An 11,559-nucleotide genomic window follows, 5' to 3' on the forward strand; every position below is an offset into this window, starting at 1 on the left:
TTTTATAATCCACTCTTGTTTGATTGGACACAAATTTTACTACTCGTTTGTACCATAGTCTTGTCGATCATCTGTAATCGAACTTAGAGAACTGTTATATTTTAAAACGTGATACTTATAACAATCAGAAGTCTCGTTGCTTTCTTTTTAGACCTTAATGCAAACATTTCTTAACCACTGAGATTCGTAATTTTGAACGCTTAAAATGCTGTGCATTTTATGATTGCTGTTCTTATCCAGCAGAACAGAGGTTTCGATACCGGATGATTCTGATACCCACACCGTTTCTTTCAATCTGTTTGGTTGACTTTGTTTTTATAGAGATAAATAATTATGTCTGAGCCACAACCAGAATTTAAAATTGCAATTGTATGCTCTAGTAACCAGAATCGGAGCATGGAAGCCCATAGTTTTCTTGGGTAAGGTGGATTTGTTTGCCAGTCTTAATTTTTCGGCAGTCACGAGGTTCTTATAGTCGTACTCGATATAATATTCTCCCGTTAGAGTTTCCTTTTGTGAATCCCCTCAGAGAGAAGTACGCAATTTTCTGTGCAAAGACTATGGTCAACGTTTTCGCTGCTGTTTAAACAAGTCACATGCTTGCCTTTTCCACTTTCTTCACCAGTCCATAACAGGAGCATTGACTTGTTAAATAATGTTAGATAATTAAATAATTTGATACTTCATTTAAAATGACTGCTTTTTCTTGTTTTGTTTTGTTTTTTCAGGAAGAAAGGTTTTCGCGTACAGTCATTTGGAACTGGCAATCAGGTGAAACTACCAGGCCCATCGCCAGACAAGCCAAATATCTATGACTTCAATGTGACATATGATGAGATGTACAAAGATCTGATGAGAAAAGATCCTGATCTGTATCCCTTCTTGAAGCACAACCACTTGATTCGTTTTTCACAAAGTTATTAAATTGCAGACACTGATACAAACAAGTTGATGGGATTTAGAAACATATAGTTTCACATTAGGCTTTTGAAAAACACTTATGTTTTAAAATTCAGTCAATGTGGGGTGTATGGCTTTGTGTCACTTTTAGGAATGTCTTTGAAAATCTCATTTTTAAACTGAGAAGAATTAGATCTTGAAGTGCACATTTTTAAAGTTTGTGTATTTAAACTAGTTAGGATTTTATCTATTTGTTGCTTAATATTGTGAGTGCTTTCTCCTACTTTTAATCCTATTACTCTAACCTTGTATCTATCCTTTACATCTAGTTTTCTTCTAGTTCTAATAAAATAGAACTGCTGTCTGCAAAAGTTTCTCAACTAGGTAAAAGATGTAGGTTTTTCTTGGCACAAGGTTTATCATGGAAAATTTGGGCTTTCTGCTAGTATTTTTACCGTCTCATCTACAAAGTAAAAAACCCTGTAACATATAGATTAGTGTGAGGGCTTTAGCTAATAAGTGTCATCTCAAGAAGCACTAGTACAGCGGTTCTTAACCTTTTACTTGTGACGCCCCCCTGACGAACAAAGGTACGTCCACACACCCCCCTTAGCCAGCAATGTAAGCTAATTTCACTAATACCGGTATAAGAAACTTAAAAAAAATGACCACCTTCGCGGCCCCCTTGTAAGCACGTCGCGCCCCCCTAGGGGGACGCGCCCCACAGGTTGAGAACCGCTGCACTAGTATATTACAATTTAAATCAGGTAGATGACATATGCTTATAACTTTGAATTGTGGGTGAACATTACTGTAGATGTAAATGTTGCCTGTCTGTTTCAGAAAAGCTAACATCCACAAACACCCGAATAAGTAAAACTTTAAATTAGACTTTTTTTTATCTCATGGCAGATAATTCATTGTTTTCTTGATGGGTAATTGACTAAAAGTCTTAGCATTGCTTTGACTACCATGGTACTTGCTGAAAATTGGTTGTGCTTAACTGTTGAGCTGACCTTGGTAGTTTTATCCCATGTGTTTCCATACTTGATGTTGGTTATTATCTGAATATGAAATGTATTGGATAGGTCTTAACAAAATTATTTGATAACATATGCAAAACATTATTACATTAAATAATATTTAAAATTGTTGACTGGCATTTGTTAATCTATAAATAATCTGTTAAAGAAGAAAATGCTATAAAACTAAAACATCTGGTTGATAAGTAACTTCATGTCGTGAAGTCAATGTCCACATTTAAGAAGTGCAGCAAATGAATGAACTCTAACCACTGCTAAGCACAGCTATAATGCCATCTTAAGCCTGTAGACCTAGCTAGATAAGCTACTGATTGAATGACACATCCTCCTTTTCATGGCCTCATCAGTTCATTTTGCAGCCTTGGCACACCATTATGAAGAAGGGGAAGAACATACCGCTACACAAAAGAAACTTTTACTATTCCATGAATTGCCATTCTAGAAGTGAAATATTAGCCCTCTCTTTCCTTTGTTTAAAAAAAAATAAAATCCGTTAAAGACATTATTTTTGTCACCCTTAACATTTTTGGAATACGCTTACATTTAAAAAGGGTGTTTTTGGCAAGTTTCATTTAAAAAATATTTTGGGAGAACATAACTTTCTAATTTGAACAATTGCTGTGTCAAAAGACCTATTTTAAAAATTTGAAAATATGTGAACAAAAGGTAGGCATCTGCAGCAAATACCTCATGGTTGGAGAGTAGTCCTTATAACTATCTTTAGGCACATAATGTTTATGAAACCAGTGTATGGTCATGGAAAGTGATTTTTAAGCTGTTCTGTGTCACTGCCACATGTATTAACTTCAGGTGGGCAGAGTTTTACATGCTGGCCTGGCAGCAACAGTAAATGACTTGGGCTTATCTCTCTATCCACATTTGGATCTGTTCAGGTTTGTAATTCATATTTATTTGGTATCATTGCATTTCAGTCTGCTGCAGTTAAGAATAAGTACAGCAGGCTATTTTATATGTTGTCAATAACAGCAATACAGTAGCTGAATTCATTTGTATAATCATTCTTGTTGATAGCCATTTGTGGAGAAAGATCATGTGCTGCACAGCATCATAAGTCAAGCACTTTCTTATTTTTTTTTTTTCATACCTTAATGAAAAATATGGGATTTGTTTGAAAGTTATGTGTGTAAAATACATGTTCTCTTCTGTATATTTTTTCAGGAAAATATCTGAGAGGTTTAATGCACCCTTCGTAAAATAATGATTGAAATATATAATAGCTTTTAAAGTTTACTTCATCAGAGCATGATGTATATAATTTTTAAATTGTAGCTAGTTTTATGTACCGCAATATTTTGCACTTTTTCTACTTTTATTTTTTTTTTTAAAAACCTTTGACTTCTTTGTCACAGTGAGTCAGAGTCTTGCCATTCTTCTTGCTGTGACAACATGTGGGTTCATGGTTGTCATTGCATATACTGCTGCATGTTGTGTTTATCATAGCCATTATTTGCTTTTTTCTAAAGTGTTTTAGATCTGACTGGCCATGTCTATTTTCATTAACTGCAGCAGAACTTTTTTTTAAAAAAACCATTGGACCGATTTTGTTCTCTGATTCACTTTATTTCAGTTTTTCTCCTTTCTGTCCCTATCCCGTTTTTTTCTACTGTTGTTGAAATGAGCATATGATCTTATTGCCATTATCACAAAAGCTATGGGACATTCTTAGTTACTATCAATTGGTGAGTTGAGTGACGCTAGTTATTTAAGTATACCAGCTCCTTTTTTGTTTTGTGAAAGTGCTCATATGAGGTTTCCAGAGCATGCAGACATGCAGTTAGTACGTGCATTTAAATTTACTCGTGGTGAACCTCTATGATCATCTGAGAGTTAATCAGCCTCCTGGCTTTGCCCTATCGCAAACTGACTTTTCAGTTTTTGAAGTAAAGCCTTTTCTGAGGTTAAGACAGTTTTTTTTTTTTGAGAAATTTTAAACATTGAATACAGTTTGACATTTAGGCGACCAGAAAAATCTATAAATTGTAATCAATAAATGCTTGAAAGTAAACTTAAGTATTATACCATAACCACTAGCCAGGAGTACAGAAATTAGATACAGAGTTTATATAGTACTTTGTGTGAAAAAGTTTGTGATATAAAACATGTATTGATATCGACATAGATCTGGAGATCAGAAAATTTTGCCTATGAATTAAAAAAAAAATCTGCCGAGCTAATTGCGAAATAACAGTTTCGACTAGCGACGGAACAATTTCAAGAGAGATTAGTTGGTCCGTCTGACAGTTGAGCGCTTATCTGCATACATCGCCGACAGCAATCAAAAGTGGGCACCGGACAACAGAACCGGGATAATCGCCAGAGAGTGCGAACTAGAAACCTATAAGAAACACGGGCTTGCAGAAAGGGCCTCTAAGATTCGCCAACCTACCAAAAGATGTTTAAAAATCAGGTTTTGTTTTTTTTTTTTTTTTGTCATAGGTGTGAAAACACGTGAACTGGAAAAGTTTTCATTTTAAAAAAAAATAGTTTACCGAATTGCGCATTTCTTAGACATTCAGGATCGACAGCTTGCTGCCAACAAAACCCGTTCTTTTGTGCTTCTGTCTGTCACTCTATAAATATACACACGAAGCGTGCAACATTGAGTGGATTCTGCCCTCGCGTGTGGATATTGAACAGAGGCGAAAAGTTTCTCGGGACAGCGATCTTTATAAATGATGCGTAACAGTATCTCTTAATGAATGAGGAAGCATTGTACCAGGTGTGGTGTAGTTAGGTGTTTTATGACTTAAGGTGGAACGTAGTTACTGTAAGTCTCTTCCACACCTCGTGATTTTACCTGTACAGAAGCATCAACAGTTGACAGAAGGTACGGGTAGCCCGTAAGAACAATTTAAACCGCAAAGACCATCCGTTCTTAATCTTTGCAGGTATGTCTCGATCTGGTCTACACACGCTGCATTTACCGGAAACAAGTTCTAGCAAAGAAGCTGGAAAAGCGATGACCAGCCACATGTAATAGTGCCCGTCTTCATGATAAACGGAACCCACATTTATGACGAGTAGATCCCGGTCTTCGCCTCGCCATCCGAGCGTCATTCGTAAACGTACAATTAGAACGCTTGCATATTTTTGTTGCAGAAAGAACACCAAATGCCGTGGTCTTGAAAATGGTGCAAAACAATATACGCTGTATTAGTTCTTTGTGCGATCCTATCCTATACAGCAAAAGTTGGCTGTCCTAGGTTCAACTCTCGTCTCGGGCACTCTGTTTTTTCTTTGCATATGGCGTTTGTTTACAGGGCTGGTGGCTGCCTTGCCGTGATATAGCCTCAGTTGGTGGTTCGGCGTTAATCACCAATTCCCCTCTCGCCCCACCCTCGATCCTATCCAAGACAACTTCGAAGGCAAACTGAGCGTTACTTCAATCGCTAGTGAAATTTAATCAGGATACTTGGATGGCACCGCAAGCTAATGTCAGTGCTGATCGCGCAAAGATGAGCAGCATACAGTGGTACCCACTCTTTCACCTTTTCTTCTTTTCTCTTGTGTCCGAACAGGCCTGTCTGGTTTCAGAAGAAAACTGTTACTGCTTAAGACATTTTAGACGGTTCTTCGCCTATCGACACGATTCTCATTCTGTTTCCTGAACACTCCCACATTTCCATCAGAGGACATTTGACATGTATGGTTAAATAGATTCGTAAAGATGCAAATCTTCCAACACAATGTCTCTCTTTTCCACACTCTTCCCGCGAAAGCTTAAGGACCCATTTTTTTAAAGATCATGATATAGAACATCTAGGTGCTGTGACAAATGTGGGCTAACACTTTGTTGAATTTTTTTGCATTTTCTGTTACGACATCGATTGTGTGTGGTACGTAGAAGGCACCGAGAGCAGCGGTTATAGTTACTTAGATTTTTTTTAAAACTTAGCGTTATAATGTAAAAGTTGATGTGGGGCAGATTCGCCTTGACCGCTTTGAACTATAAAAATGTGTTGGTTTTTTTCTTTTTTGAAAAACCAGGACAGTAACCGCTGAAAAGCAAATGACACGTGCAGTAAAACTATGCCAAAAGCAATGCACTAGTAACATAGTTGTGTGCGGCATAAGACACGATGATGGAACGCCTGATGAGTACAGTTGCTCCTGGAATATAAAAAGGTCTTGCTAGTGACAGGAAGAATATACTGCCCACATAAAGTATGTAAAATACACTGATCATCTAAGTCAATTTATAGGGGTTCTGGCAGTTGCGCTCTTATTGTTTATTATCATTGAAACACTGTGACGTTAGCCATTGCTGTGTATTCTTATTAAGGAGGAGGAAAGGCAAGGTCCTTAGAATGACATGTACACAGGATGGAAATGTGTTTTTGATGGAAATTACTCTAAACAGACTTTTTGAAGTAAAGGGGTGTTTTAATGTTCTTCACATTGTGACAAATTTGGTCAGCAGGAGAGGTGGGTAGTAGGTAAAAGCCCCAATGGTAATAGTTGCATTGAAGTGTGAGTGATACGGAACGTGCACGTACGAGCCAAACACTCCATTCGTCGCCTTCTTTCCTCGTGACTCGGGTGCCTAGGGAGTTTTTTAGCCTCCGGTGCTACCTTCTCTCAGTTTCTTATGAAAATCGGGAAAAATCCTTGACTGCAATTTAGCTACACACAGAATGGTATTCTACACATGCTTGACCGCAACCGAAGAATCAAGCCAAGACCAGAACGGTTTCAAGCTAGCAAGGAGAAGTTTGATATCGTCATCACCTGCGAGGAGAGGGTGTACGACCAGGTTATTGAAGGTAAGGATTTGTCCTTCAGACATGTCTCTGCTGCTGTGTATCAGCCGTGACGTAATATTTGGAAAAATTGACGCAAGCAGTGATGTCTTTTTCATATGGTTGAAGCAGTTTCTCCAGCGCGCTTGTGGTATCTCAAATGTTTTAATTTCTCGTTTAATAATAGAGACCCTTTTTGTTGGACCTACTTTAACATCAGTTGTATGGTGGATTTTGTGTTTTTGTTTTGTTTTTGTTTTTTGTTTTTTTGGGGGCGGGGGGCATGCGTGTCTATAAGCTTTTCCTTGATAATGATTTAAATGCCGACATGTTACCTGTATCGACGTTCTTTAAAGCACTACGACATTAGTGTGTGTCTGTGTGTGTGGAGAGAGAGAGCGTTCTCGAGAACCATGTCGAGAGCATAGTCATCGAAATTCAGGCAAGTCGTCATAACTGTTGAGCAGATATAGAGAGTCGAGAGAAAAGTATGGATCACGTCATGCACCTCATCAACATTGACATTCAGGACAACCACGAAGAGGCCACCATTGGAGCCTTCATGATCTGCGAACTTGTGACTATGGTCAGTAGGCCTTTCTTAGCGTAAATCACAAAACTTCACCAGTAAAACATCAAATCATTCATTTTTCACCAGTGAGTGCGTGCTCAAAACTTTACAAAATAAAGAATAGTAATGGAATTTGATTATACACGACCTTCTCTTATGTTTTATTATCTTTTTTCAAATTTTATTATTTTCGTTTTCTGTTCCTGCGTTTCGTTAAATGTCTTGAGCTTTATTTGCAGCTGTACGCCTCCGACGATCTCGACAACGAAGTGGACGAAATTCTTCAGGATTTTGAGCACAAAATCAACAGACCGATCTTACACACGGCTCTTTTCTACTGATAGTACCAAATAGTCTTCCGGAGCGGAGGGACACATACACAAATCATTTATCCAATGTGCATGGTGACACAAGTGGGAAAATGTGAAAAAGAAAGAAATGTGGTGGTCAGAATCATATTGTGCACAATTTGGCTTGATTTCATACCTTCTTTGGGTAGTTATTTCACTTAGAGAGTGGAAATAAGGCAAGTGTGTGTAAAAATAAAAATCAGGAGACGGAATAACAAGATTCTTTCAAAACAATGAATGAGCTCAGTTCAGCGACATATCGATATGACGTGTATGTCCTGCAATTGGTTGTAAATAATCTGGTAATTTAGTACTTTGAGTGGAAAGTTTCCGTGATCGAAAGATAAGATAAACTATGTTGAATTTTTTTTCTGACTTTGTTGATTTCTTTAAACGTGTATATGTGTGTGTGTCGGGAGAGAGAGATTCTATTGTATTCTTGAACTTCCCGAGTTCCATTACCAGAGCAGTCACGCCATTGAGTAGTATTTTAATACAGTATAAGCAATAGAACTCGTCACATATTAAACACAGTAAAAAGTTTATAAAATGAAAAAAGAAACATATCGTTCGCACAGACCTAATTATATTGCATCACCTGTTATAGGTACATAGATAATTATATTTGATTTTGCTAAGTTTAAACAGAGGTCTGAAGTGTTTACATTTTTTGCTAGACGATAAAGCTGATGTTGCAACCCTTTGGGAGTGTCACAGCACAAGAGCTATGTCGTCATCAAACAAAAGAATGGAAAACCATTACATCTGGAAATAATTGGATAACGTGGCAAGAGAAGAGATCAGTCACACCCTAAATGCTTACCTTACTTCGGCACTACATTCTTTACCACACCATCCTATTCTTGAATTGACAAAATCCACTGGTACTTGGTTTTCCATACTTCTGCCGATAGCCATAAGCAAGAATAAAAAGTTGCAACTGCATCCTCGTAGCTGGATGCCATCAAAGTGTGGGCATGTTGCAAACTTTACTTAAACCATTCAGAATGTATAGCATTTAGAAATATATCGCCCTAGTTGTGTGTCATTTCAATTTACGCAGTAAGCAGTGTTCAAGGAGCATCAAGCCATTCTTAAAGCTACATGTATATGTAAGGTGAATCCACCTGTTGAAGGTATAAAAAAACACAGAAGACGTTCCTTGCTGTACCTAGCAATGCACTGGGTAATTCTACGACTATATTATCAAATGGCTTTCTATTTGCTTTACATAATGTTTCAGACAGTTTCTTACAAGAAATCATCTACTAGATCAGTGATGCCCAACCTTTTTCGGCCTGCGGGCCATACACATTTCTGACAAGCGTGTCACGGGCCGCTTCACCTCAAAAATACAAAAAAAAAAAAGAGAAAAAAATAGAGCAGATACCATTTTTATTAGAAACAAGTTGTACTTACCGCTAATTATGTAGTAATTAGTGGGATATTTGAAGTTGTTTACCCGAAACCAACTTCTGAATGTCCGCACTGCATCGTAGAGACACGAAGTCGGAGCACTGAATAGAAATGTTCGTCCATCGAAAAAAAAAATTGAGAGACGCCCCTACGTAGGGATAAATACTTCTTCTTCCATTTTTTTCCTTTTTTTTTTTTAGGTCTTTTTTTATTACTAACATGCCGATTTCCTGCAGTGTGGGCATAAGTTTCGCGGGCCGGATGGCACCGCGCCGCGGGCCGGATATGGCCCGCGGGCCGTAGGTTGGGCATCCCTGTACTAGATGATCAGGCCTGGCTAGTTAACTTTTTTTGGTTAGAATTGTAAAAGAAGCATGTGAGGAAAATGATGAAGTAGAACTGTCTACGAAAGTTTCTAATAAGCAACAAAAGTAAAAGGAGTTTAAGTCGGAATTAAAATCGTTGACACAGATTTGCCTGCGACCACTGGTTCAGTGTGTGTGAGAGTGAGAGAGAGAGAGACGTTTCCATCATTTTAAGTTATTCTAATATTGTGTTTTACTCGTTACTTCTCCTTCCCCTTTTGTACCCGGCGACAGCAGAGTAATCTTATGGGAAGTTATTAAATCATATGCAATTAAATCTTACTTTCGGATTAATGTGTAACTCTTTTCACTGTCAGTTTCCATACTTGCTCTTTTTGCAGACGATAAATCAGAAGACTATGCAAATAACTGAAGTCAGTTAAAAGAATGTTAAAAGAAAGGGACTGCTTTGGAAAAAAAGTGAAACTCGAAAATAATCAAGTATTATAGATTACAGATCTATCTTAACTTTTTCTTATATTTTATTTATAATAAAAAAAACTACCTCTAGGCACCCCTTTGCTAGTGGCACCAGCGGCGGATCCCGCTCATCCTTGCTCCCTACCTTCGGTACGCCAGTAGTATTTCAAGAAGAATTGCCGGGGAATGTTTAAGACTGTTTCTTTGAAAGGTACTGAGACGATCTGACCCGCAAATGGCCATTCAAGTGCTGTACGTTTCGGTAGTTTATAATTTATTTGACAAAAGAAATTAATGCTGTGCAGAAAATCAGAAAGAGATTAAAAGTAGAATGTATGGCCCTTGATGGAAAATGTTTTACACACACGCACAGAGGATTTTGCATATATAATAAATTCCTTACAGTCAATTAATCTGAACTAATTTTGTTATTAACAGTCATGGAACTTGCTACACTTAAAATGGAGCATAATTATTTACAAAATAATAGCTTTCGTTGAATTAGACACAGGGTTAAATAAGTAGACTCGACCTGCCGTTCACATCTCCCTGCTCGCATTTAAGAGTCCTGGGGAATAGGTCAATAGACCATGGACATGTGTAGGTGATTGCCGTCTGTTTGCCGAGACTAACGCTTGCAAAGTTCTCCGCGGTTACTCTCGGCGAGCCTAAACAATGAATGTGACTAAACCAGAAGCTTTGTACACACCTGACTCATTTTAGCAGTTAACTGAAAAAAAAATCGTCTGCCAGCAGTCCAGTAATACGAGTTCGTGAATAGACGATCTTAAAATAATCGCGAGCCTCTTTATTGCGCATCTAAGGTCACAGCTGCAGATGGAAGGTAACAAAGTGGGATCCATGGCCACAGGCAGGCGCAGACCAGAAAGTAAGCAGATACATTTTAGGGTCCATTGTTGCGTCTAGTCCATGGCTAAAGCACGTGAGTTGTGTTGAATTGTCCATTGCTAACTGTGGAGCTATAATCAAAGTCCATATATGTTGATTGTACTATAAGTAAAGATTGAAGTCAAATCACCCTTGGAAACAGCTATGCTGCCAGACACTAGCTGCTGTTCCAGGTTGCATGGGTTATACTGGAAACGTTTCTTAAGCCGAAGAAACCCCAGTCTGGTATGGCATAGACTGGAGAGGATTCAAAGTGCAAGCAGCGGCGTAGTTCCTTTGGCAGCTTTCACCTTGGGTCCTTTACGCTCTGATTTGCCGTTTGCCGTTCTCGGGGTCAGAGCGGTCTATTCCTGCGCAAAAACATTGGTGTTGGCTATCGGTGGAGAACGATTGCTAGATGTATATTGGACACAAATACGATCGCAGCTTTTTCTGAGTTTTGCGAAGCATAAGCGAATGCGTCAACGCAGATAGCATTAAAAAAAGATATTATCCTGGGTATCACGACAAGGAGCGAACAATAAAAACGATGAGAATGAGAAAGATCTTATGGGTCGCTCCAATCATCATCAGTCTGTTTAGGGCACATGGCGGATTACAACCAGATCTCGTCAACTTTCTCGGTTCCCTTCTATTCGCTGGGATGCGCCAAATGTGGTCCGGTCAGCTCTTAGATGTTATCTACCATTTTCTTCTTTTGTTTTCTTTTTCTTCACCTCCATGTGTTGTTCCCTTTCTGTACAGATCTCGTTATGTGCCCATACCCGTTCAGCTTGCGTCTGGACAGAGGTGTTCATAGAGCCCATCCATTTTCCAATGTCTGCT

General features: G+C 38.4%; 1 protein-coding gene across 1 annotated transcript; it reads left to right on the forward strand.

The window, feature by feature from the left end:
* Positions 1 to 28: 28 nt before the first annotated feature.
* On the forward strand, positions 29 to 7,993 carry LOC112557697 (RNA polymerase II subunit A C-terminal domain phosphatase SSU72-like). The gene is made up of 5 exons (XM_025227696.1): positions 29 to 419; positions 729 to 872; positions 6,588 to 6,727; positions 7,171 to 7,289; positions 7,514 to 7,993. The coding sequence occupies exons 1-5, from the start codon at positions 334 to 336 to the stop codon at positions 7,613 to 7,615; spliced, it is 591 nt and encodes a 196-aa protein (XP_025083481.1). The 5' UTR covers positions 29 to 333; the 3' UTR covers positions 7,616 to 7,993.
* Positions 7,994 to 11,559: the final 3,566 nt, after the last annotated feature.

This window comes from Pomacea canaliculata, linkage group LG2, assembly GCF_003073045.1.
Source record: "Pomacea canaliculata isolate SZHN2017 linkage group LG2, ASM307304v1, whole genome shotgun sequence".
Lineage (NCBI taxonomy): Eukaryota > Metazoa > Mollusca > Gastropoda > Architaenioglossa > Ampullariidae > Pomacea > Pomacea canaliculata.